Source organism: Camelus dromedarius, chromosome 9, assembly GCF_036321535.1.
Source record: "Camelus dromedarius isolate mCamDro1 chromosome 9, mCamDro1.pat, whole genome shotgun sequence".
Taxonomy (NCBI): Eukaryota; Metazoa; Chordata; class Mammalia; order Artiodactyla; family Camelidae; genus Camelus; species Camelus dromedarius.
Window position 1 is genome coordinate 21,819,903 of NC_087444.1, and position 26,164 is coordinate 21,846,066.

The window sequence follows — 26,164 nt, forward strand, 5'->3', positions numbered from 1 at the left end:
AAAATCATTTTTGTCTGACTAAAGAGAAAATGATATCATTTAAAAGAGAAAAATAAGAACTTTAAATCTGTCTACTTGTGCTTCAAAATGCTTACACTGATTAGACAGGCCTGCATAAAAGTATAAAGAGAGTTGGTCCATGTTTCTGACCTCCATTAATTACCAGCTCTAAGCACTGCTTTTCTATAAATTATCAGTTCACCATTCTTTGTCTTTGTATTTGTATATTTAAAACTTTAGGATAAATTAGATATTTCTGCACAATATCCCTATCCCAACACCAAATCTATTATACTTAAGAATCACTCTATGCAAATAAAGAATGACTTTTTTTCTTTTTAAGAAACCTTCTTAGATGGAAAAACTGAAGCTGTCAAATATGTGAACAATAAATACAGTATAACAAAAAGATTTCTAAGCTAGGTCATATCTCAGGTCATTTAACACCATCATTCAAAAACACCCATGCACATGCTCTAATGATGACTTAGTAGTATCACCTTCAATATTAAAATAACTTTACTATGTTTCAGTTATAATATTAATACATTGAGCAATTTGAAACTTAAGAAACTACAGACACACTCGATGATGCATTATCTTAGCACTCAACCACAGCTGCTCTTACACCAACTTTTATTAAAATTATTTTTCCATCTGTCTTTATCCCTCCCCTTATTTAATAATGTTAAATTATTTTTTCTTAAAAAGGTAAAATCATGACTCGTTCAAATGCAAAAATGAACATGGTTTAAGATTTTAATTAACTCACAAAGGAATCAGCCAGATAGTAGATAAAGGGAGTCCCAAGATCATATACATTAATCAGGAATGTCGAAATAAATGGACATGAGGCAAAACTTCCACGGAGCCTCTAAGAGAACAGAATTTTCATGTCTATGGACAAAATTATTCAATATTAATATTAGTTATCTACAGTTTACACAGCTATGTACATTCCTTAGACTCAGATAATCCAAGGGGTGTTGTCAAGATGGAATCTAAAGTTTTCTACTGAAGCACACATTTTCCCCTCATATACACACATTTTTCATATATATAATAATATAATGCACATCATCTATAGGCGGTATTAACCATACACACTCACCTAAATGCGCCCTTCCTCATCAGATTTATTGAAATAAATTGGTTGCCACAATTTCCTCCTTTCTCATTCATCCAACCCACAGTAATCTTGTTTCAAAACACTTACACTGCTACATCTATTCACAGCCTGATCGTATCCATTCTCTACTATTGCAATTTTCTTGACTATGGAAGACTAGCTGAACATGCCTTAAAAATTCAAGGAATGTCTGAGGAGTGTCTGAAAAAAAATCAGATAATGTCTAATTGCTAGGTTGACTGCAGATACCTTGTACAAAAAGTGGAGGCAAGGGCTTATTTCTTTTATATAGCTATACGTTAACTTTAATTTTCCAGCTACCCACATCAGAACTCATTTCTGAACACTTCTATGCAGCCCAAGAATAAAATCAGACGGAACTGCAAGAGAGAAAAGCCAATTCCCGCTTGGTGACAAAGCACCTAAAACCTCAATTACCAAGCAAGGAGTCGTCAGCCCTGGTCACTTCCCCCTCAAGCTTTCAAGGAGCGGAAACAGAAAGCCAGAGCAATGTCACTCCAGGGACTGCGGGGATCCAGACAACTCAGCATCCTGGGCTCAGCGCCCATCCAGCCCTGATTCGAGCGGGTCTCGGTCCGTGGGACGTCCAGTCCACACGGGCGACCACACAGACTCGACTCTGGGGCTATAACCCGCAGAGCTCCCGGCCGCCCTATTTTCCCTGCACCCCAGGCGCGCGCCTCCTCAGGGGGCTACGCACCACTGTCCCTAGTGCCCGGGTCTGCCTACCCTCTGTCTTCCGGTGGGTAACTCGACCCTGACAGCGCCTCGGGCGAAAGAAACCCAACCAACAGCGGGACTAGAAGAGACAGGCTCACTCTTGCAGAGAACGGACCCTGTATGCCCGCACCCCAACCTCGGCTGAGTCCCGCGCGCCTCCCGCCGCGCCCCCGGCCCGCTCCGCCCCGCCTTCCCTCTCGGCCTCCGTCCCGCCTCTCACAGCACTCCGGCGGTCCCATCCAGGCGGCAGGCGCGGCCGGTTAAGTTCCCCGTGGAAAGCGGCCGAGAGGCATCCCCGGACAACCCTTGCCAGGGGCTCGGCGGGTGAGGCGGGCCAAAGTCCCGGGAGGCTGGGATGATCCGCCGCAGGAGCCCTGGGCTGCAAACCTCTGGCTTCCGCCCCAAGCCGGCGCTCACCAATCAGAGCCTGGATTTTACGTCATTTCCCCCCCCGAAGGCAAAGGGAACGTCGGGCGGAAGAGGGTCCGTGAGCGGACCCGGAAGGGGCGGGTCCAGTGGGCGGGTCCAACCAGCCCGGAGCCTCGTGGAGGCCTAGGTGAGTACTGTAGGTGCGCGGCAGCCGAAAGCATTTGATCGGCTCCTACGAGTTTGTCTGGTTCTGGCTGAGGCCTTTGTGGTGCCAGCAGCAGAGGAAGCAGAGGGGACTGGGGCCAGGTCGCTAGGGTAGGGGGTAACCTGAGCTACTGCGAGCGCCCCACCGCTCCAGGGAGCCGCCCGCGGACGCAGGAGGCTGGCGTGTGCGCCTGCAGGGCTAGCCTGCGATGCTCTCGCGGCGAGGTGGGTGTGCGGAATCCCCCCTCACCTTCTGACTGAAGACTCGGTTTAGGGACGTCTGGCAGGACTGTTACCGCGGCCCAGCCTTTCGGTGCATCATGGAAGCAGCATGTTTGGGGAGGAGGGGCTTTGGGCTAAGGAAACAGGGATGGTAGGGGCGCAGAGGAAGGTTAGGTCTTGCGCTCTCTCTCCAGAAAGTGTCGAGATATATGCACGTGGGTCAAAATGACGAGGGCCAAGTTGTATGGAAGACATCTGAAGTATTGAGGCAGTGGAAAACCCTGAGAGAAAACCCTGAGGGAAATGGGCCTTAGGGAGTAACATTGATTAAAATAGGTAGACGGGAGAGTGCTTGTTACTCTAGGTGGGAGGAACCATATGAAAAGGCAGGACAAGGAGGGAAACCAACTAGCCTGACAAGAGAGAAGTTTATTCAAGAAATACAGGACAGATACGTTGAGTTCTTGGGAACTGCAAACAGTTTAGCCCTTTCAACGGCTTTGGGGTAGGAAGAATGCATCTGAAAAGATTAGTCAGGCAGCAGTACTATTTTTAAATGACAAGAATGAAAAACACAGAGACTGAGATCCTACATAGAAAATCAGTGCAGGAACGCAGTGATAAGGAGCTGGAACAGAAAATAGTGGAAAGAGAAAAGGATTCTATGTCAGAGGAACAATCAGGCGAAGTTTTAGATAAGAAAGAGGCAGAAGCAAAGACAAGTAGTTTAGTGGTTAAAAGAAGGTATTTTTGGAGTTTGGCTTGATTGGAATCTGGTGTTGGCACTTAAAACTAGCTAAATGACTGGGTTAGTATTTTACATGTTTGTGCCTAATTTTCTTGTCTGTAAAATGGGGATAAGAATTGTACCTACCTTGTAAGGTACTTGTGAAAAAAATTTTGTGCTTAAATTTACAATATACTAGGTGCTTTTTGAAGTGCTTTACATACATTTATTCGTTTAATTAACTCAACTGCTATATATAATTAAACAGCTGTATATGTTTACACTTTTAATTCGTTTATAATTTAATGTATCAGTTACCTTATAGTAAGCACTCTTTAAGTCTTGGCTGCTAAAATAATTTTATTAATGAGCCAAAGGTTGCTACAGGGTTTTGAGCCTGAATGGCTTGAAGAATTTTGTGTCTTCAAGTTAGGAAAAAAATGAGAGGGGTTCAGGAAGCAAGGTGGGTTTGGTTTTAGACACAGTAATGTGATGCTACAGGGTATTTGGATGGGGATGTCTAGTAAGTTTTTGGAACTGTGTAATTAGTATTCATGCATGTGGGCAGGACTGGAAATAGAGATGTGGGAGTCCCTGAGCCTGCTGTATGAAGCCTCCAGGGAAAATACTATGGAAGGAGTTGGTCAATGGCAAAGGACTCCCATGAAAAACAAATACAGTTAAGGGGCTGGGGCTGGAGGAAAAAGATGAATTGTGAAAGAACTGATCAAATGGCCAGGGCTAAGAGCATTATCACCATGTTAATATTACCTTTCCTTCATTTTTAGCTGGCTTTATGTTGGTTCCTAGGAGAAGAAAAATGAGGCCAGTTAATTATCATTAAAAGAGAATATTACCATCGAGTTGGCATTGAATATTTTCCTGTTAAAGTAGACTAAAACAACAGATTGTAATCAGAAAGAGACCCTGTAGCATTAAACCAAATAAATGAACCACCACCAACAAAAAAAACAGTGCTAAGAAAAGCTGTCACTTGTGTTTAATAAGCTTGTGTTTTTTAAGTTGCACAGGTGTTCTGGGGTATACTCATATTTCCATAGCAACAGCTGACAGGCTAATTAACTTAATCTGCTTCATCTGTGATCTCTTTTTAACCCATAACCATTGTTTTCAGTGAATTTGATACTTAGTGCAGGCGTTACCAAACCCAAATTGCATCCCCTTGTCTGTGGGCAGTAACACTGGGTTGTGGTGAAGGAAAGTGCAGTGTTAGATTGCAAGGCCAAGCAAGAACAGGCAACCAATGCTTAAAAGTCCAGAATTCTCACCCCAACCTTCACCTCCACCCCATGACTTTCAGGGAAAGGTTTTTAAAGACAGAGTGAGAGAGAGGGTAGTGCGTGATCAGCTTGTGGGCGGTCTTCTGATTGGTTAGTGGTGAGGTAATAGGGATTCAACACCATCAACCTTCTGGTTCCACCTGATCTGGGGTTTACATGCTGGTGGTCTGCATGCAGTTAACTTCTTGCCACCTGGGGGGTTTCAGCATCTGCAAAACAGCTAAGGATGTGGCTCAGAATATTACCTATAGCCCTTGAGGAACTGAAGTTCCTTGGCTTTTTCTTGCCTGACTGTTTTCCTTTGTTTCTGCATTTTTTTCCCCACGTCTCTGATTAAATATGCTCTTTGGAACTTGGGGAAGGCTTAGGGTGCTAACGTTCCCTTTAGCAAAACAGGCGGGTGGAGGACGTGGGGAGTGGTCTGTCCCAGGAAGGCCCCATAGGATTGCACTCTGTTAAACAGGAACTATTGCATCTTTCAAAAATAATGTGCCGAGTTGCAGTACCATTTTTTGGCATGTGCCAGGAGGAGGTGGCTGCCCTGATTTGGAAGTCAAGGACAGACCTGAATGTATTAGCACAGTAGTTCTCAAAGTGAAGAACCGCAGTAGCAGCAGCATTTGGGAACTTGTTAGAGATGAAAAAGCTTGCCCCCCACTCCAGACCTACTGAATCAGAAATAGACACTGGGGAGGTGAGGTGGAGGTGGTTCCTAGCAATCTTTTCATAACTATCCCTTGGGCAATTTAGATCCGTACTGGAGTTTGAGAGTTGCTGTTATGGAAGGTAAGTGCTCCAAGATCAGGGATTTTGTTTTACTCAACACCGTATCTCTAGCATCTAGGTCACTGCCTGTCTAATTAGTATGTTTACAGTAAGTGCTCGTTGATAAATGTTTTCAGTCTCATGCTGTCAATCTCAATGGTAAAAACTTTGATGACAGTGGAATGGGCAGAAGTGAATTGTTTAGCTGCATCGAAGCCAAATGTTTGCTAGCCTAGCAGATCCAAGGTACCCGAAGAACTAAATTTTCATTGTTTGATGCTCAGCTGCCTCCCTGTGGTGTCGGACGTCCGAACATGGGACTCACCAAGCAGTACCTGCGCTATGTTGCCAGTGCCGTCTTTGGCCTTATCGGCAGCCAGAAAGGCAATATTGTCTTCGTGACACTTCGTGGTGAAAAAGGACGCTATGTGGCAGTACCGGCCTGTGAACATGTTTTCATCTGGGACTTAAGGAAAGGAGAAAAGGTAAGGCAGAGAGAAATCACCTGGGGTGATACAATACTGATCTATAGGTATTTGAGGATGGAGGCAGGAGTGAAAGAGCTTTGCTTTATCGTACACAGAAGTTTTTATGTGTGCGCGCCTAGAAAATTTTTTTTCCTTTGGGTCTGGCTAACCAAGTATCAGATTCTGTTGTGTTTTTCTGCACTAAGTTCTGAAAACCACAACCAAATAGAAGCTTACCACTTAGAGATCTGTTTGCAGTGATGTTTCTAGATCATGATTTGTGATTGTTATTCCCAACATGTCTGATTTTTCTCTGCTTTGCCAGTTCTCAGTTTTTCAACTTCTACTTGCCTTCACAACCAGATATAGAATATTAGGATTTAAAAGGAATATTGCTCTGCTATATTGACTGAATCGTTTTCTGAATTATACAGATGAGACCCAAGGGTTGTTAAACTAGCCTTTGATACTTTGTGTGACTCTGAATTCCCTAAGCCTACCGCTTCTGCCAAACCAAATACCAAGATTTTGATCTTGTCCACTCACTTTGTGACCTCCAACAGGGTAATGCTTTTACACGTACAGTCCCCCCAACCCCAGAGTCCTTTGGGAATAAACCACTTCAGCATTCTAATACCATGCAGGTTGGTTTCTGAGCTGGAGCTCAATTAAAGCAAGTATGTGTTTATTACCCTTTATGGAAAGTCATTTGATGTTGACATAAAATAAGATCTTAGTAATATATTCCATTGCCTGAGAAGTTTTTGCATGTATTATGGTGATGTAGAGCTCTGAAGAAAATTTTACCATTTCTTGAATGTTTCATTAACCTCGTACAGATAATTTATATATTAAAGAACTTGAGATAGAACGCAAATTTCATTATTATTCATAAGAGTGCTTTGGAATTACTGATACTCTTTAACTTTAATTATTCTTACACTTGTCCCTTGATGACATGCTTAACTCCTCTGCATTGTTTTGATTCTTATTATTTCAGATCCTAATCCTTCAGGGGCTTAAACACGAAGTCACTTGCTTGTGCCCCTCCCCAGATGGGCTGCACTTGGCTGTCGGTTATGAGGATGGGTCTATTCGAATTTTCAGCCTCCTGAGTGGAGAAGGAAATGTGACGTTCAATGGACACAAAGCAGCCATCACTTCCCTGAAGTATGATCAGCTGGGAGGCAGGCTTGCATCTGGGTCCAAGGTGAGACCTAGAATTAGGTGCCCAGATCTAGTAAAGGAGTGTAAGGCTGATGTTGAAGCAGGTTGTTCACAGAAACTGTTGGGTGACACAGTGGGCACTTGGACAAAACAGCATAGGTGGTAGAAATAAAATGAGGATGAGTATGAATTGGGAGGTTCATTTTGTTTCCTGTCATAGTCTCTGATAAAAGCCTGTTAAATACAGGAACAAGATGAGAACGCCCATGACAATGATTATGTAACATCATTGTGGACCTGCTACCCAAAATAGTACACAAGTGGGGGAAATAAAACAGGTTGGAAAAGGAGAGACAAAATATTGATTCTTGGCCTTTCATTTCTGTAAAATCAGTAGCTTTCCTACAGCTCAATCTTCAGTTAAAAAATATGATGTGAGTGATCCATTTACAATAGTACGTCAAGTAACAGGCACAAAAAGACTGTGAGACGTTACCGAAGAATGTTACAGAAGATTTGAATAAATAAACACACCATGTTCTTGAATGGGAAGGCAAAGTACTGAAAAGATGCTAGTTGCTTTCTAATTGGTTTATATAGTTAAAGCAATTAAAATAAATAGCCCAAAGGTTTTTTTTGTTGTTTTTTAGAACGTGACCAAATGATATATAGAGGCAAATATGGGAAAACAAGTAAATAATAAAGAGGAGAATTTGGGGAAAAAGTAATAAAAGGGTTTCAGATTTTTTTTTTCAGGATTTGTTTTTGTTTTTATTTTTGTTTTTGTTGTTTGAAGTTTCAGATATAAAATGCATTATGAAGTCATAATTTATAATGTATTGTATTAACCTGGTATCAATGCAAAAATGATTATTGCAACCAAATGAGAATCCCAGAAACAAATCCACTTAAGATTGCTACTTAGTATATTTTAAAGATGACATTTCTGGCGAGTGGAAAAGGGATGGATTACTTATAAAGTGGTAATGAGATAATTGGCTGTGTGGGGGGAAATTTTAAGCTAAAGCTTTACCTTCTGCTGTGTACCAAAATGAGTTATGGGTTAAAGACTTAAATTTTAAACCATGATAATTTAAGTAAACTAGAAGACATAAATACTTACCTGATACCAAGGTGGAAAAAGACTTCAAGCATAGCAGCAAGAAAAGAAACTGTAAGGAAAAGATGACTAAATTTGAATACTTAAATTTAAAATATTTGTGCATTAAAACAGTATAAGGAAGTTGTTAAGAGAATAAATCATGAGTTGTCATCACAAGGAGAAATTTTTTTTTCCTTTTTTTTTTCTTTTTATTGTATCTGTGAGAAGATGGGATGTTAGTGGAACCGTTTGTGGTAATTGTTTCAAAACACATGTAAATCAAACCATCATGCTGTATGTGGTTTTTTTTTAATTAAAAAAATTTTTTTCCAGCTTTATTATGTAGAATTATTACAGTTCAACTGCACATACACATTATATTGAATGTAAATACATATAAACAGTATACTGCACATTTTTTTAGTTTTTTTGTACTAATTATTGTTCCTAAGAACAGATTAGATCTTTGTGTGTGTCTTAAACTTACACAGTGATGTATGTCAGCTATTTTCTCAATAAATTTGGAAAATTAAGGAACAATGAAAAAGGGAAATATTTGATAGTTCCAGTATAAAAAGGATTAATATCGTGTCTTAATAACCTACAGTCAAGTAAAGGAAGATGAGAGACATGAATCGGCAGTTCAGAAGAGGTGCAGAGTGGTCAGTAATCACCACGGAGCATGTACAGAATTTCTCACTGGTATTCAGAAATGCAAATCAGCATTGACACAGCATTTTCAACTTGTGAAATTGGTGGTGGTTTCTGAGTAGCTGAGCATAACCAGAGCTAAAGGGATGGGAAGATTGGCCTTGTCACACATAATCCCTGGTTGTCCTGTAGGCTGGAGATCACCTTGATGGTGTGAATTGCACACTTAAAACAGAAATGGCTTTTAACTCAAGAATTTCCCTTTTTAGTCTTTATTCTGATCAGAGATATATATGAAGATTTATGTACAGGAATGTTGAAACAGAAAAAAGGTAAAATTATGATATATCCTTAAGGTTGGTTATTATGTGACCATTAAAAATGAAACAAGCCTGGAAGGACATGGAAAAGTGGAAATATATTAGGTGAGAGAAAGGGAGAGCGTTATAAAATGATAGGAATAGCGTCATCTCAGTCAGCTGTGTATATACATGAAGACTGGGATCAGACAAAATAAATGTGGTGGTGAAGTCTGGGTGGGTGATTAATTGGTGTTTTTCCTTCTGTACTTTTCTATATGCTTTCCAAATTTTCTGTAAGGACTACTTACCACCTTTGTAATAAAAATAGTACATCCAGTTGTTTTTCAAGTTAGGCCTTATGTGATAAAGAAAATTCTTCTGTATTGTTTGATCCTTTAGGACACAGATGTTATTGTGTGGGATGTGATCAATGAAAGTGGTCTCTACCGCCTGAAGGGGCACAAGGACGCCATCACACAGGCATTGTTTCTGCGAGAAAAGAATCTGCTAGTTACCAGGTAAAGAAATGACAGTTTCGTTTCCAGTTCTTTTTCCAGGTGAACTGATCGGGGAGGATTTCAGAGAGGGAACTTGCTCCATTCCTTACTCGTTGCTCCCCCCTGTGCTCAAGCTCCTGTGCTGCTTGCCTGCTGCTCTCTGCTCGCTCTCCTTCCCTCCCCTCCCAAACAGTGTCATCGACACTATCCAGAGGTATTTTAGCATTTTTTAATTCTCTTGTATGATTTGTCAGTTTTTTCCCCTGATACCAGCTTTTTCATGTTCCTTAACCTTTTGACAGACCTTTTATAGAATGAGTTGTCTTTACTTTCTGGATCCCTAGAGAGTCAGGAAAAGCAGAATACAGAGCAGTGGGGAGATGTGAACACCTGATGTTTGTTTCAGCCTACCTTTGGAGAAGAGGCATACTCCATGTCAAGGCCTTCTGAACATCTGTTAGGCTGAACGAGTTGAAGTTTCCAGTTGTGTGGGTTGAAAATCATGGGTCAGATACCAGCAATTTCATATCATTCAATCTAATGGTTATCATTCCTAAGGAATGGCCACCCGGGAGAGCTTGGGATCCTAAGTTGTGCCGGGCAGTAATTAGAAGCCCCGTAGTGATGACCCGGAAGGGACTGTGAAGGAGCAGCACCAAGTGCTGTACCAGTGGTGGATTAGTTCCCATGGGATAGGACGCAGGGACATGTGTGTGTCCCTTGTTCTGGTAACACGCTCTGTGAGGGAGTGGCTCTGCTGGAAAATACACACGTTACAGCTCAGGGAATATAAGGGGAAGCAAAAATACCCTGAGGTGAGATTATATAGAAAAGATTTTGTAAGCCAGGTTTTTGGTTTTTTTCCAATTTTGTCGTGAAGCAGGATTGTACTGGATTTCATATTGGTGGAGAAGCCGGGCACGGGCATTTGAGGCACGAAGAGTGGAGCGCGCTGGCAGGGAGATGAAGAGCCAGACAATGGGAGGTTCGGGGAATGGTGCTGAGGAGCCTGGTTTCCATATCTCAGAGACCTTGAGCAAGCACAGACTTAGAAAATTGAGACTGTCTGACTGTAGTGTATTGGTGGGAACAGGAATAGACAGAGACCCGATAAATTACTAAAATAACCCAGGCAATAGGATTTAAATTCAGGTTTGTGTACAGAAACGGACTGGAAGGAATCAAGACTTAGAGACTTCCCAGAGGAGGCATTTTCAGGACCTAGTGACTGACTGGACACGGGAGACAAGGGAGCAGGCGAGATCTAAGATGTTTCTGTGCTAGACAGTATGAAAGAGGGTTGATGCTCTGGTCTTGGAAATGACAGGCGACAGATCCGGTTCTGTGTGCTGCTGCACTCTGAACTCAAGGCTGTTTTTGTGCTTACAGATTAAACACTTTATTGTCTACCTGAGAGGAGCCACATGGAGAGTTAGGATTCTTTACTTTTTGAAAGAAGGGTCAGGTACCATAGAAGCATTAGACATCACTGCTGTATATTGCCTTTTTAAGGCAACAGATGAGTCCTTGATCTCCCTGTTAGTTTAGTGATTCTTCCTAATAAGATTTTTTGTCCTGTTTCTTCTTCCAGTGGGAAAGATACGATGGTGAAATGGTGGGACCTGGATACCCAGCACTGCTTCAGAACAATAGTTGGCCACCGAACTGAGGTACCTGTAGGGAGGTGGGCCCAGGGAAAGAATGACAAGGCGAACAGGGAAGATGGTTTCTTCTCTGCCCCTTCATGGCTCTGTTTTTGCTGCTAACAGTAAATCATCGTCTACTGTCTTGAGAGAAAGAAGTTGGTGTGGTGGACGAAGTGCCAACCATCAGAGCAGATGGAGCTGCTCTGGCATTTAGTAAGAAATTGGCCTTTGATAAGTTTTTAACCCATGAATATGGGTTTCCTCACTTTTAAATTGTGTGTCCACCTTTATGATCGTAGGGAAGTTTAATGATAACTCTGTGTACAGTGCCTGGCCTGATGACAGGTAAACAGCAAATCACAGCCATCATGATAGTTACCTGAACATAGATCTGTTCCATAGAGATCAAGGAACGTTCTACATCTTTGCATCCTCCTTTGTGCTTTGTTCACACCAGGCTTTCAAAAACACATGCCTGGCATTGAGGGGAGGAACAAAAAGGAAGGGGATTAAGAGGTACAAATGTCCAACTATAAGATAAGTCATGGGATGTAATGTACACATAATACTGCAACACCTTTGTATGATACGGACGGGAACGGGTCTCTTGTGATCATTTCACAATGTATAAAAATATTGAATCACTATGTTGTATGCCTGAAACTAATAGAATATTGTGTGTGAATTATAACTCAAAAAAATACATACATACCCTAGGATATATGAGAGTATCATGCCTTAGAATTAGTACAGAGGAAGAAGCAAATTAGGTTCTGTGTTGATTTACAGCAAAACTATTGTTTTCATTGCTTAGCTCTTGGATATTTGAGGCTAAAAAGTATGGTTTGATAGACATGAATGGAGCACCTTTTATTTGCAGTGCGCTGCTGAAATCAAAGAAGAATCAGACTTACATCCTCACTGGAGGGGCTTCCAGTTATGATTTATGCTGAACAACTGTCATCTAAGTTTGCGGATAGGAGACGACAGAGGAACTGCTGGCTGTCACATATGCACAAGTTCTACTAAAAGTGGGCTTTCTCTTAGTGTATTTTGAAAGGGTTACCTTAATATTAGACTTTGCAAGAAGCCAACAAGAGTTCACCACAGTACACGTAAACTTTTGGACTGTCAGGTCCTGCATGCTGGAATCCATTAACAGTCAAGTTCATTTGACTCCTTTTACACTCTGTAGGTGTGGGGGCTGGTGCTGGTGTCCGAAGAAAAGCGACTCATCACGGGGGCCTCTGACAGTGAGCTGAGGGCTTGGGACATAGCTTACCTGCAGGAGGTAATTACTTTTTCCTGGTCATGGCAGTGCCATGTTTTAGCAGTTTCACAGGCTCGTTGAATTTAGAATCAGATGTAATTAGTGAGTCCTTCCTATAGTACCGGAAGGGATTTTCCCTTCACTAATAACCTACGATTTCTAAACAGTTTTTTCCTTCGTTCTTTGCTCCATTGCCCTCATTTGCACGTGGAAGGATAGCTTTAGGCTCGCAGCTTCTGGTAGTGCTCGTGTTTTAGTTCATAGGGCTCTCTGCCTCATATTCCGTGACCTTTGGGTGTCCATGGATGGACTTGGGAATATCTGTATCCCTCTTCTCTCAAACAAAAATCTTACATAAAACTTGTGCACGTTTATATAAATATGTATATTCTGAGAAGATCTATAACTTTTTCTCAGATCCTGAAAAGATTTTCTGTGGAAAAAAGGGTAATAGACTTTAGGTTTAGCTGGAGTTAGGTGTGCGGAGTTGCGTCCAGTAGGCATTTTGATGAGTTCTACGTTAGTAGGCCAGGGTTTATCTTTTCTTTACTTAAGGAGAAAAATGTAGCCTCTCATGCAATGCCTTTGCCATTCTGATGCCCATTTGAATCTTTCCCTCTAGAACATGGTAGGTTCACCTGAGAAGGTTTTAAAGTTAATGGGGGTCATCACTTTTTCACCTTGTTACAATAGTCCTTATACTATGGAAAGTTTTTGGAGCTAGTGTAATGAATAATGTCCTGCTTGCACTTGATGGAGTCAATTTTTAATATATTCTGGTGAATGTGCTGCCACTGAAGAGGTTTGATCAGAGAGATCACAAATAGAAGTTATCAGTGGCCATAAGGACAGGTTTCTAAGTCATTAGGGTTAGGAGTCACCTTCTGGAGCACATTATTTCAGCTTTTATTTTCCCATTTTTCTAAAACAGATTGAAGACCCAGAAGAACCAGAGCCCAAGAAAATCAAAGAGTCTTCCCCGGGAATACAGGACACACATGAAGCAGAGGACGGTACCCTTGAGATGGAGGAAGCTCCTGAGGATGTAATTCATTTTGTTTCTTATCTTCAGTTGAGTTGAGTGGTGGGAAAGTGTTCCTTTCAGGGAATATCACTGTTACCTGCATTTTTTAGAACCGTGTCTCCACAGGGGTCAGCAGAAATAACTATCCATCTTCATCTTTTCTCTTGCTTCTACAGCGCATCCTTACGTGCAGAAAAGCTGGTTCCATAATGCGGGAAGGAAGGGACCGAGTTGTGAACCTTGCAGTCGACAAGACAGGCAGGATTCTTGCTTGCCACGTGAGTGCCAGTTTTAGGAGAAAGTAACAAGGACCAGGCTGTTCCTTTCAGAGGCTTGTTCTTCTCTTTCGTTCCATGTAGAGATGAATTTTTGATTCTGTTAAGAATTCATTATATGGGACTTTGTGCACCAATACTCCCTAGCTTCTGTTAGCATAACAACGATAATAATTAATGATTATTGTTCTTATTAGCAAACATTTATTAAATCTCTGCTCTTCTAAGCAGTTTAAAAGCATTAATTTCTTATTCAGTCTTCAGATCAATGCTGTGTACAGGAAGTCGTGTATCCCCACTTTAAAGATGTGACAGCAATCCCAGAGAGGTTTAGGTGTTCATGGTAATACAACTAGTAAGGGAAGAAAAAGAAACATTATTGATTTGTTTTTACTGAGGAAAAGCTAAATTACAAATTGCCTCTCCTGGACTCACATCAATCTTTTGCCTTTCTAGGGAACCGATTCTGTGCTAGAAGTATTTCGTATCCTTTCCAAAGAGGAAATTCAGAAGAAAATGGACAAGAAGATGAAGAAAGCTAGAAAGAAAGCGAAGTGTGTTTTCGTGATATTTACTACTAGTGAAGTAGCCTGGGTGGGCCATATAAAAACTGGTAGAAAAACCATGGCTTCTCTAAGGGATTATGTACTCTTGTTTCCAATAACCGTTAAAAGCTAGAGAAGATTTTGTGGCATGCCATTATCCAAGTTTTTAATTTCTACTTTTTAGTACAGGTAACGTATTCCTGAGCCTTGCACTCAGAGCCATACAGGACCAGAAAGACAGTACAGATATTTAAAAAATGGCTTCTAAGTGACTTAATTCGCAGAGGCTAGCAATGTGTCTTCAGTGACAGCAGCCTATACAGCAGGAAGCTGACCTTTGGGGCTGTGAGAAGGAAGAGTGGTTGGACAGTTACTGAAGTTTGGGGGAAATACAGCCTTAAAATAAGTCATTATAATTACGGAAATCAGTTTCTCAGTGGTTGAAATTTATCAAGTCTCAAAAGAAATAGTCATCTGATTTTTTTTTTTTTTTTTTTTTGCCAAGGCAAATCTTCTAAGACCTCTGGTTTTTTTTTGACATGGTTGGATTGATAAGTGCAGGTTAATGGATTTTCTAAAAAGTTCTGAAGTTAGAGAAGTTTACCAGAAACACTCCTGTGGAGTAATCTGAATGATAAAGACTTGTCCCAGGGAATTTCATGGGCTGTTGCATTCAGAATCCATTTATTGAGGGTACTCATCAGATGGAATAATGCTTTACATTGATTGCATTCTGGTTCACAAAGCATTTCTACACACACTGCATTGTTTCATTCCGATGGTAATCCTGTGTGGTTAAGTGACTCTCCCAGGTTCACATAGGTTGTTGGTTTTAGACCAGAACTTGACTCAAGTACTAGTAATAGCAAAGCTGCTTCTAGAAGAGCAGTAACAGCGTGATAGTGTTTTTTTTTTTGTTTTGTTTTGTTTTGTTTTTGCCCCCTAGAGGAAATTCTTGCAAAGGTGAGGAGGAAGACCTTGAAGTCAGTGTTGAAATGACTCTGCAAGATGAGATCCAGCGGGTGACTAATATCAAAACTTCTGCCAAAATCAAGTGAGTAAAATGTAGTATCTGAAGTGTTATAGAAATAGGAAGCTACAAAGTTGTTTTGGCTTTTTCATGCTATTTGTAAGCAGTGTCTACGAATTATCTGTTCGGAGACAGTGATTGTGGGACTCACTCAGCTCCCGCCTCACCATGGGTTCACTCATCTCATACAGTTCTTTCCTGCTGCCGATTAAAAGGAAAAATGTGCACCCATGTTCTAAAAGGATTTGAGGTCCCTTATTAAAAAGTACACACACCAGAGCAGCTCAGTTCCACTATCTGAGCCCAGGTTTCTTTGTCTTAAGATCCTGTACCTGACTGCTGTCCAATATTCAGAGCACTCTGATTTGTAAAATCCTTCATAATTGCTCAGACTTGGTGTAGATGGAAGGCATTGCAAGGCCTGTCTCCCAGAAAAAGCTGCCCTTGAGAGCGAAGATGGTTGCTACATTTACGTGTGTCTTCTCATGCAGGTCCTTTGATTTGATTCTCTCGCCTCAAGGCGAGTTAAAGGCTGTCTTCCTGCTGCAGAACAACTTGGTGGAATTATATTCACTGAGCCCGTCCGTGCCAGCGCCTCAGCCTGTCAGGACGAACAGAATCACCATCGGGGGTCATCGCAGTGACGTGCGGACTTTGTCATTCAGCTCAGACAACATCGCTGTCCTTTCAGCAGCAGCCGATTCCGTTAAGATATGGAACAGGTTGGTGAAATGATGCTCTGTAGCTTTACCCAGCAGTGTTTTCTTCCCTTTCAGTTAGTTTTTAGTACTCTTGATGGTTAGCTGTTAGTTTCTTGGGGCCCTAAATACAGTTCTCTCAAAATGTAACTTCAGCACATTTTGACCATAGGCCTGTGGAGTTTAGAGTAGGAAAAAAAGGCCTTTTCACATTTGGTGCAAAAAAATGCAAGTTTATTCCATGTCTGAAGCTTATAGCTATTCTCAGCCAGAGAAAAACACAAATATGCTGCCTGCTCTCAATTCACATAGGCTCCCAGTGCTGTCCAGTAATCTTACCATGGCTTCTCATTCGTCACTGGCCTGGATGCTTTTCACACCTTCTCTCTCCTCACACCTCACACACCTCTAGCCTCTTTAAGCTGATGACTTTGCTTTCTAGTTCACTCAAGAAATGGAATCATCTAAAAACCATTCAGATGTTCCTATAACATATGCCAGTTTAGCATCTGTATCCACATAATCTGTCTTTCCTCCTGTGACGCTGGTGCCCCTAAACAAAGTCCATCATGGCTTCTATTTCTTCTCTTTCCTTCTAGCAGTTTTCCTCCCTCTCTGCTGGATCTTTCCCATCGGCATACAGATACGCTGTAATATCTCCCGTCTGAAAGAGAACAGTAACCCTGTCTCATCCTCCTCTCTCTGGTTAGCTCCCCCTCCTCTGATTTGTTTTCTCCAGGCTGTCTTCCTCCGTCTCCCGTCAGACATTTATCCCCACCACTTCCCCACGACAGCTCCTGTCATCTCGTCAGTGGTCTGCATGTTTCTAAATCCAGTGACCTGTAAGCTTCATTTGATGCTCTCCTTGGATTGATAACGTCTCCTCTTTGAAACACTTTTCTTTGACTTTTAATGACTTCCTCTTCCAGCTGTTTTTTCTCAGATCCTTTTTAACTTTGCTGACCCCTGAATGCTGGGGCGCTTCAGGGCAGTCTCACTTTCTGTGACCTCTAGTCAGGTGGCTTTCTCTATTCTGGTGACACATAAATTTATATCCCTGGTCCTAGCCTCTCCCCGAACAGCAGACTCGTATTTCCAGATCCTTTGTATCACCCCTTGGATGTCTAATTAGGCATCTCAGACCTTTATGTGTCTGGACCGTACTTGTGATCTTCATTTCTCTGGGTCTCCCCACCTGCTGTTCCTACAGACACACCTCCCCATCTTAGTACATGATTGCTTCCTGCGGTTGTGCCAGCCCAGAACCTTGTAGCCATTCTTGATTCTCTTTTATTTCCCACGTCCGGTTCTTTAGCAAATCCTGTCATCTCTACCTTTGAAACTAACTGGAATTCAGCCACAACTCATCACCTGCCCTGCCACGACCCGGTCCAGACCATCACTCTCATCTGGATTGTTGTAGGAACTTCCTGTCTGGTGTCCATGCTTCCTTACTTGCCCCTCTGCTGTCTGTTCTCAGCACAGCAGCCAGTGTAAGCTTTTTATCCTGGAAGTTACAGCACTTCCAGTAGTTCTGTCTCATGCGGACTAGAAGCCAGAGTCCTTACAGACCTTGTTCTCTTACTTCTTACTTCCCTTCCCTGCTGCTCCACTGGAGCCGCACTCGCCTTTCTGTTACCCCTTAAACACGACAAGAACGTGCCTGTGTCGTGGCTCTTGTGCTCTCTCTCCTTTCTGCCTGGAACCATCTTCTCCATTCGGCTACGGGCTTTCTCCCTGTCTTCCCATCAAATGACAGTCCTGCTATCCCTTTCCCGCCTTGCGCTCTTCATCCCCTCCCCCAGGGCTGGGTTTCTCCACAGCACCTGCTGTCACCTGATACTCCAGTATCTGTCTCTTTTCCAAAGGATGTTAAGCTTTATGAGAGTCGGCCTCTTCTGTTTTATTCAGTTATATCTCCAGCACCTAGAAGAGTGCCTGGCATTGAGAAAATGTTGAATGAAGTGGGCATTTGATACATATTTGTTGAATGGATGAGTGTTTATGGTCTAATAAAATGAACTTTATTTGCAGGGGTATGATACGCTAATTTGACTTGCAGTCCTCTGGGCTCACTTTTTTATAGTGGCGGGTCAGGCTGTCTTGAGCCCAGCAGATGCTTTTCCCAGCCCTGCTTTTGTAGAATCTGTTCCTTAGGATTGGGAGCCCCTAACCAAGAAAACAAAGTTAGACCTAGAGATTATCACACGAAATGAAGTCAGAAAGAAAAAGACAGATATCATATGATATAACTTATATGTGGAATCCTAAAATATGACACAAATTGGGGAGGAGGGCATAGCTCATCAGGAGAGCACCTGCTTAGCATGCAGGAGGTCCTGGGTTCAATCCCCAGAACCTCCATTAAATAAACAAACCTAATTACCTCCCTTCCAATAAATAACAAAATAGAAAATGTTTTATTTTTTAAAAAATCAATAAAAATTAATAACTTATTAAAAAATAAAATATGATACAAGTGAACTTATTTATGAAACAGAAACAGACTCACAGACATAAAAAATGGTTACCAAAACGGAAAGGAGGTAGGGGAGGGATAAATTAGGAGTTTGGCATTAGCAGATACACACTACCATTTATAAAATAGATAAACAGGGTCCTACTGTATAGCACAGGGAACTATATTCAATATCCTGTAATAAACCATAATGGAAAAGAATATGAAAAAGAATGTATACATGTATAACTAAATCACTTTGCTGTACGCCAGAAACTATCACAACATTGTAAATCAGCCATACTTTGATTAAAAAAAAAAAAAGCGAAAACAGTCAGGTGCCATTTAATATTTTCTCCCTTGACTAGAAGTCAAGGGTTATTCAAAGGGTTTGTCTCCATGTTGATCGCTCTGTGTGGCTAAGTGTGCACTGAACGTACCTGCTGACCTCTCAGGTGGACAAGCAGGTCCTTCTGACACGTGAGCTCTTCCTTTGTTCTTTCTTTCTCCCAGGTCTACCCTGCAGTGTATCCGCACAATGACATGCGAGTATGCGCTCTGCTCATTCTTTGTACCTGGTGATCGGCAGGTGGTCATAGGAACAAAGGTAAACAGACTTTTTCTTGGATTTGGGGGACTTCTCTACTCAGTATTCTTAAAGCTGTTTGAGAAGTCTGCTTCCTTTTTTATCATCTGGGAAATGTATTAGAGCCGGATAATATGAGAGGGTGTTAGTTCATTGCCCTTTTTTGAGGTTTACTTTTTAAGTTTCTTTTCTTTGTTTTGTTGTTGTTGTTGTTTTTAAACCAAAACTTATGTTAAATTGTGAGGAAGGAAATTAAAATCATGACCCTGAGATAATTGTCATTAACATTTTGTTGATCAACCTCTTTCATGCATCTTTTTATATGCACATACGTAATTGTGTTGTGAGAAGACTAGTGATAAAATACATTAAGTACGTGCATCATGCTTGGCAGATGGAAGCATTCAGTAAAGACAGACTGAGTGACCAAGTGCTCAGCTGCTACTCCGGTTGGGAGATTACCATGAGGGAATGAGCAGACATGGATCTGGATTCAGGTTTTCCCCCTTTAAAATGGGTAATTTCGAGCAAGTCACGTAACTTCTTTAGTGTGATACCTTCTCTGCATAATAGGATGATGACACTTGATTTTTGACAGAGGCTCCTGCCCCAGATGGGCCTAGGTTTGAATCCCAGCTCTTCCACTTCCTAGCTATGAGACATCTGGGAAAGTTACTTAACCCTGTAAGCCTTGATTTTTTCATGTAAACTGAAGTCAGTAACCTCAGCATATAGCTAATAAGAGCTGGTTAGCAGAAGTAGCAGTAGGAGGAGTAGCGGGAATAAAATGGAATGAGGTCTATGGAATGTTTGGAAAAGTGCTTTGCAAGTATTTGTCATTATTATCCCCCTAAACCAATGCCATATGTGCATGATTATTTTGTTAGGAAACCTGTGTTATCATAATGGATGTTTTTTGCTTGGCAAAAAGCATAAAATAAGCTGGAGAAATTTTAGGGTCAGTGTTAGGGAAAGAGCATGAAATTTCAGTTAAAAGTTTCCCTCATTTTTTATTCACTCTTTCAACAAATGTCCATCCACGGTTTGCTATCGGGAAGACACTGCAGATTGCTTCCCAGACTGTCCAACTCAGGTCCAGTCCCCAGCCTGCTCTCTCTGCTGGGCAGTTACCTTACGTTATCTCGTTTAATCCCCACACAACCGCTGGAGAGGTTGGTGATATAAACTCTGTTTTACAAATGGAAAAACAGGCTCGTGGGGACAAGTTTACCAAGAGTCGCAGAGAGGCAGCCCTGAGACTCTTCATCGTGCTCTCTTCCCACACACGTGCACGAGCTCATCACAGGGCAGGCTTTGCCGCTGTGTGTTCTGTGCCGGCACCATGACCACAGCATATACAGCGTTCTAAATGGGAAGCTTGGCTGATGGTTTTCTCAGCTACTGCATTTTTTTTTTTTTTTAAGTTGACTGCCCTCCCTAGCATGGTGGGGAGATTTCTCTTTCTCATTGTCAATGTATTGTAGAGGAAGAAACCAAAGCCAGATGGAGAAGAATTGGTTAAGCCAACTGTATTGTAGAGGATAGTCTACTTAAAGGATTACGTTTTAAGGGTTTTTAAGTTTCCCATGTGCTGTTATGTTGATTCTGATATAGCCCGTGGCCATATTTCCCTTTTGAAGTTGGGGAACCAGTGAAAGTACTGGCAAGAGTCCAGTACCACGAGGTGGTACTGTTCCATGGTGGTACAGCACAGCAACCCTGGCAAGCTTAACGCAACACGTCAGCAGGGGATTTGACGTTTATTCACGTGGGAAGTATAGAGCATGGAATGTGGGAGCCATTTCCTGAGCAATGGGCCATGTTGTCGCTGCTGGGCTATGAAATCTCTTCTAACCCGTGTAGATGTGCATCGTGGAGGCTGTGGGTGTGCTGATCTCATTTTGCATCTTCCGTAGACAGGAAAGCTGCAGCTTTATGACTTGGCCTCAGGAAACCTGCTGGAGACAATCGATGCACATGATGGCGCTTTATGGTCCCTGTCTCTCTCTCCGGATCAGGTAACTACACCAGGAGTCAGGGTCTGGACTCCAGCACCCTGGCTGCACTTCCTGTGTCTTATATGGGGTTCTGCTGCTGCCTGACAGAGACTTCTCTCAGATTCCTTTATAAAAAGCTTGCTTTTGGTCTGATCTTCAGACATTACATCTGGCTCCCTAGCCTGTGCCTGATGGTATGAGTAGCTGTCATTTTGACTTGAACTTCTGGTTCAGCTGCTCTCGGTCATCAGCTGCACAGCCTCACGTTGCTCACCCTCGTGACTTTTTACCAGTGTTTGTGATACTCCTTAAAAGGAAATATTTTCTTGGGCATCATAATGCAGAGGGTCGAGTAGACTTTTCTTCTCCCCTTTTCATCCACAATCCATGACTGTATAAGTCTAGAGATGTTTAGTAAATACGTGAGCCTTTCCAAGTCAGCAGCAGTGTGTTTCCCTTCAAAGGAGTCACGCTGGAAGAACTGCGTACTTACTCAGGGATGGTGCTGTTGCTCAGAACAGTGTGAGATATTTTTAGATGGTACTTTAAGAGATTGTGGCCCATTTATTTGAATATTCCCAATGGTGACAAACCTTTGTTCATTAGAAGTAGGTATTTGGGGGGGGGGGGCGCCGGGGAAAGGAATCTGGAATTTAGACTAGGTAATGCCATTTGGGGTCAGAAATGAAACAGCATTTAACATTTAAATTTAAGTACTACTAACACCTTGCATTTGTAGAATGTTCTCTTTTCCAAAGTGTTTTCACATCCATGATGTCATTTATTAGTATTTTTACAGTGGTTTTATAAACTAGGTAGTCTTTATCAGAGAAACAGCACTCAGGGTCATTATAAGGCTTTTCTCTGATGTTACAAATCTCTGAAATGGCAGACTAGACACTTGAGATCTAATTTTCTGACTCCATGTCCTCTGTACTTTATACTAACACTCCAGTGTGATAAGACCAATTTTCTTGATACTGGAATAACAGTTCTGAGCATATTTAAGCAGGGACTTGCAGGAATAAGTTTATATGCCATTCTAAGGTAAGTAACTTTGAATAAACTTATCTAGCTTATCCAGTCTATGTGTACTTGTCGAACGATTTTAATACTTCACAGCAAATTATTTTGATTGTTGCCTTCTTATGTGGAGTAAAAATAACCCATGGTGTCCATTGGGTCTTCATTCCTGACGCTGAATAAAAGTGTAACTAGGACCTTGGTCATCATCTGGCTACATTTGTCTCTGCTGGTAATTTTCAAACAGATCTGTGGCAGCAGCCCCCAAAGAACAAGGAAAGGGGTTAGGGAGAAACCACATTTTTCTTAATTCTTATCCCATGCCATTAAATAAAAATGGTCTTTTGCACTGTTTTGATGTGTCTTCTTATCAAAGTTTCTATACTAAGATTTTTTTTAACTGAAATGTCATTTGATTTTCAGCGTGGCTTTGTGACAGGTGGGGCTGATAAATCTGTCAAGTTCTGGGATTTTGAATTGGTGAAAGATGAAAACAGTACCCAGAAGAGGTGAGTAGACATTTTTTATTTGTGACCATTTTTTGGAGTGAAAAACGGAACCACTGAATGGGCTTTTGAGATGTATGTTTCCGTTGAGCTCCAGAGGGTTTTTAGAATGTTTGTCTGCCTTTGTAGAGGACTCATTATTTTTCCTCGGTGCTTTCTGTGATGCTAGGCTTTCTGTGAAGCAGACCCGGACCTTGCAACTAGATGAAGAAGTTCTGTGTGTCCGTTACTCTCCCAATCAGAAGCTGCTGGCTGTGTCTTTGTTGGACTGCACTGTGAAAATTTTCTATGTTGACACTTTAAAGGTACAATGGCTATGCCTGTGAATATTTTCTTTCTGACTGAACTTGGGTTGAGACTATAAAGAAGTGGCCTTGACTATTTCCAGCAGTAGTATGTTTCTAAAAATTTATGTGCAAATCAAAACCGGCACAAGTACCCTAGGAAGGCTAGAGTTTTAAAAGGCTCCTTTGGTTCATAAATTTTGTATAAAGCAAGTTGTATTTCATATGTTCAGAAACTCCGCAGACAGAAAATCCTGTCGGGGCCAGTAGCTGTAAGCACTGCTAGGTGTGCTCGGCAGTCACTCCACACTTGGCCGTACATCAGGATCATTTGGGTTGCTCTCAGAAATATAGATTCCTGGGCTGTACGCCCAGAGTCTCGGTAGGCCCGGACTGGGCCTGGGAACACAGTTGTGAAACAAGTGCTCCAGAGGCTTTACCACTGAGAGGTCCAGAGAGGACCCCCACGCCACCTTCTGACTGAGGCAGCGGGCTCCTGGGGCATCCGCGGCCCCGCTCTGCGGCAGTGTTTTTGGCAAGTGCGTGCAGGGTTTATATGCTCGACATAGGGACAAGCTGCCTTCAGTGTTCTTGGTCATTGTCTTTGAAAATACAGACCTAAAGCAATCCACAACAGTGTTTAGCATTGTATTTTAAAGTTCTGTTTTAGATCTATATGTCATAAAATTATGCCTAAATTTTATAGACAGATGTGTTATTTATATCCTTTTTTTTAACGTCTAGTTTTTTCTCTCACTGTATGGACACAAACTGCCTGTTATATGCATGGACATCTCATATGTAAGTAAAATTTAAATAGTGTCTCAGTAATGAGTTGTCTTTTCTAAAGCACTTCCTTAGTTCTTGGCTTGATACCTTCATTTTAGTGTTTATTTTTTCTGTCTGTCGTATAACTGACTATCCTAAAAAATTATAAAATAATCATACCGTAAATATGTATGTATTAATGCATTTAGAATATTTTCACAGACACCTGGATTAATCCTCATAACTAAACTCCCTGTGTTGGATCCCTCAAATGGTTATTTCCTTGTCTAAAACAATATAATTGGTAGAGCACCCTAAAGTATGAGGGACTTTCAAAAAGGCATCCCCCTTTGTTCTGAAGGATAACCTTGGTAAGAAAAATGGAGTTTTGCAATATTTATGGTATCTTGTACTATGCATACTTTTAGTTTCTTGACCAAAATCATATTTTTGCAATGTCTAGTTACGATTAGGAATGGCATTATATAGTTAAAAACAATGTCTAGTGTGTATAAAAGGAATTGGTACTGTGCTCTGTCTGCGATCAGTGCATTAACAGAATAAACTGGTGTCAAAAAATACTTTAGTTTTCTTATTATGTTGACAACCATTTGAACCAGGTGCCAAAATAGGAAGGAGAAGCAAAAAATAGTGATAAGGAACATGGCATAAAAGGCAAGGTCATAAATTCTAGTAGATTCTTTCCCAGCCTCCTTCCTTCCATCTTTTTCCCTCTTCTCTCCCCATAAATCCTATGACAGAGATTAGAGATTCTTTGCTCTATTTAACAAAGTAAACAGACAGCCTACATCAAGACACAGCACCGCCCTGTATAGCCACAGAGTTCTTGCTCACTTAACAAGCTTTTTAAGTAGATGTCTAGGTAAAAGCAAAGATGTATGTGCTCTTGGTAAAGAGATGAAGTTAATTTGGGGGGCACTGCTATTAATGTTTTGAAAGAAATGGGGTACATGTTCTGGTTAGCTTTTCTCTATCTAATTACAGAGTTTCAGGTAATCAGGTAATGTTTTACTTCTCGTCCTCCTAGGATGGAGCACTAATAGCAACTGGCTCTGCCGACAGGAATGTGAAAATCTGGGGCTTGGACTTCGGGGACTGCCACAAGTCTCTGTTTGCGCATGATGACAGGTGGGTGTCGCCTTTTCAAAGGTCTCCTGTTGCGTCACCTGTCAGTTTCATTTCCCGGGAGCATCTGTGTCAGTTACTTAGTGTTCTCACGTAGTCATAGAGATTCTAAAATGTAATCAAGATACTCTAGAACTAATGGTTCAGAAGCTATTCATGTGCGTAAGACTCCTTTTAATAATGTGGAATTTGATGACATTTGGATACTTCTGTCACGTTTCAGTGTGATGTACCTACAGTTTGTCTCCAAGTCTCACCTCTTCTTTACTGCTGGGAAGGACCATAAGATCAAGCAGTGGGATGCGGACAAATTTGAACACATACAGACTCTGGAGGTAACCTCCTACCTTCTTTGTTTGCTTAGTACTTAAGAACTTCTTTTAAGATTGAGTGTTGATCGCCCACTAACATGAGTAGGTGGCGGTCTGTGAATAAGGGATTCTTACTCGGGATGTTTTTGCTCTCTCTGCCCAGGGGCACCACCAGGAAGTATGGTGCTTGGCTGTCAGCCCCAGTGGAGACTATGTGGTGTCGTCATCCCATGACAAATCTCTGAGACTTTGGGAGAGAACAAGGGAGCCTCTTATTCTTGAGGAAGAGAGGGAGATGGTAAGGACTTCGGGCTCGGTTACGAGTGTTCTGTACTGGTATCTGATACGCTGCCCCAGCCGGACTTTTCTGTCTGATGCTGCGACACCCCAGTCACTGCAAGTCCAGGGGCCTCCAGGGGACGTTTCCAGGACTGCTGACACCACTTGGGCAGCCAGAAGGAGACAGATGCTGTTAGGGGGTTGTATTTTGAAAGAAGCAGCTTCTCACTATCTCATTTTACTTCACATAGGAACCATACTTTTTTTTTTTTTTTTTTGAAATGAATTTGTATCTGTCTCTTGGCAGCAAAGGGAAGCAGAATATGAGGAGAGCGTGGCCAAAGAAGAGCAACCAGCAGTAAGTGAATCTTTTGGGACCCTCAGATTGTGCCCTGTAATTATCCTCCTGGAATTCACTATGATTTTGAGAATTTCTAATGGAATTAGAATTGGGGTTAGAGGCTGAAGTCATCAGTGGCTGATATGGGAAGGAATCTGTATAGTTCTCCTTAATTTAACTGTATATCCTGATGTTATGGGACAAATGATTGACCAGATTTGGTATTGAATGACTGTCATTCTGGCTTTATTTTTTAAGGAGCTTCAGGGAATTATTTCACTGTAAAACAAAAGTCAGAAAAAATTTGAGAAATTGGGCATTCTCCTTACACATG

At 41.7% G+C, this 26,164-nt stretch overlaps 2 protein-coding genes across 5 annotated transcripts in view; one reads left to right on the plus strand and one right to left on the minus strand.

Moving 5' to 3' along the window:
• Positions 1 to 2,260, minus strand: part of GDAP2 (ganglioside induced differentiation associated protein 2) — a 57,325-nt gene extending 55,065 nt beyond the window's left edge. The window contains exons 1-2 of one of the 4 annotated variants that reach the window (XM_031457906.2): positions 2,091 to 2,244; positions 773 to 897 (exon numbers count right to left, since the gene is read on the minus strand). The gene's annotated coding sequence lies outside the window, so the exon portion shown is untranslated. Of the gene's footprint in view, positions 1 to 772; positions 898 to 1,111; positions 1,423 to 2,090 lie in introns of those variants that run through there. The other 3 variants (XR_010382253.1, XM_031457905.2, XM_064488882.1) reach the window with 3 other exon arrangements.
• A 48-nt stretch (positions 2,261 to 2,308) lies between these two features.
• The window catches only part of WDR3 (WD repeat domain 3), a 29,891-nt gene continuing 6,035 nt past the window's right edge, over positions 2,309 to 26,164 (plus strand). The window contains exons 1-20 of the mRNA XM_031457903.2: positions 2,309 to 2,426; positions 5,743 to 5,943; positions 6,926 to 7,135; positions 9,547 to 9,665; positions 11,236 to 11,314; positions 12,486 to 12,581; positions 13,492 to 13,605; positions 13,761 to 13,862; positions 14,316 to 14,413; positions 15,351 to 15,458; positions 15,926 to 16,156; positions 19,104 to 19,197; positions 21,093 to 21,194; positions 22,620 to 22,705; positions 22,872 to 23,007; positions 23,731 to 23,787; positions 24,803 to 24,903; positions 25,124 to 25,235; positions 25,375 to 25,509; positions 25,798 to 25,848. Coding sequence (XP_031313763.1) covers positions 5,773 to 5,943; positions 6,926 to 7,135; positions 9,547 to 9,665; positions 11,236 to 11,314; positions 12,486 to 12,581; positions 13,492 to 13,605; positions 13,761 to 13,862; positions 14,316 to 14,413; positions 15,351 to 15,458; positions 15,926 to 16,156; positions 19,104 to 19,197; positions 21,093 to 21,194; positions 22,620 to 22,705; positions 22,872 to 23,007; positions 23,731 to 23,787; positions 24,803 to 24,903; positions 25,124 to 25,235; positions 25,375 to 25,509; positions 25,798 to 25,848 — 2,202 coding nt within the window. The 5' untranslated portion in view covers positions 2,309 to 2,426; positions 5,743 to 5,772. The remainder of the gene's footprint in view (positions 2,427 to 5,742; positions 5,944 to 6,925; positions 7,136 to 9,546; positions 9,666 to 11,235; positions 11,315 to 12,485; positions 12,582 to 13,491; positions 13,606 to 13,760; positions 13,863 to 14,315; positions 14,414 to 15,350; positions 15,459 to 15,925; positions 16,157 to 19,103; positions 19,198 to 21,092; positions 21,195 to 22,619; positions 22,706 to 22,871; positions 23,008 to 23,730; positions 23,788 to 24,802; positions 24,904 to 25,123; positions 25,236 to 25,374; positions 25,510 to 25,797; positions 25,849 to 26,164) is intronic.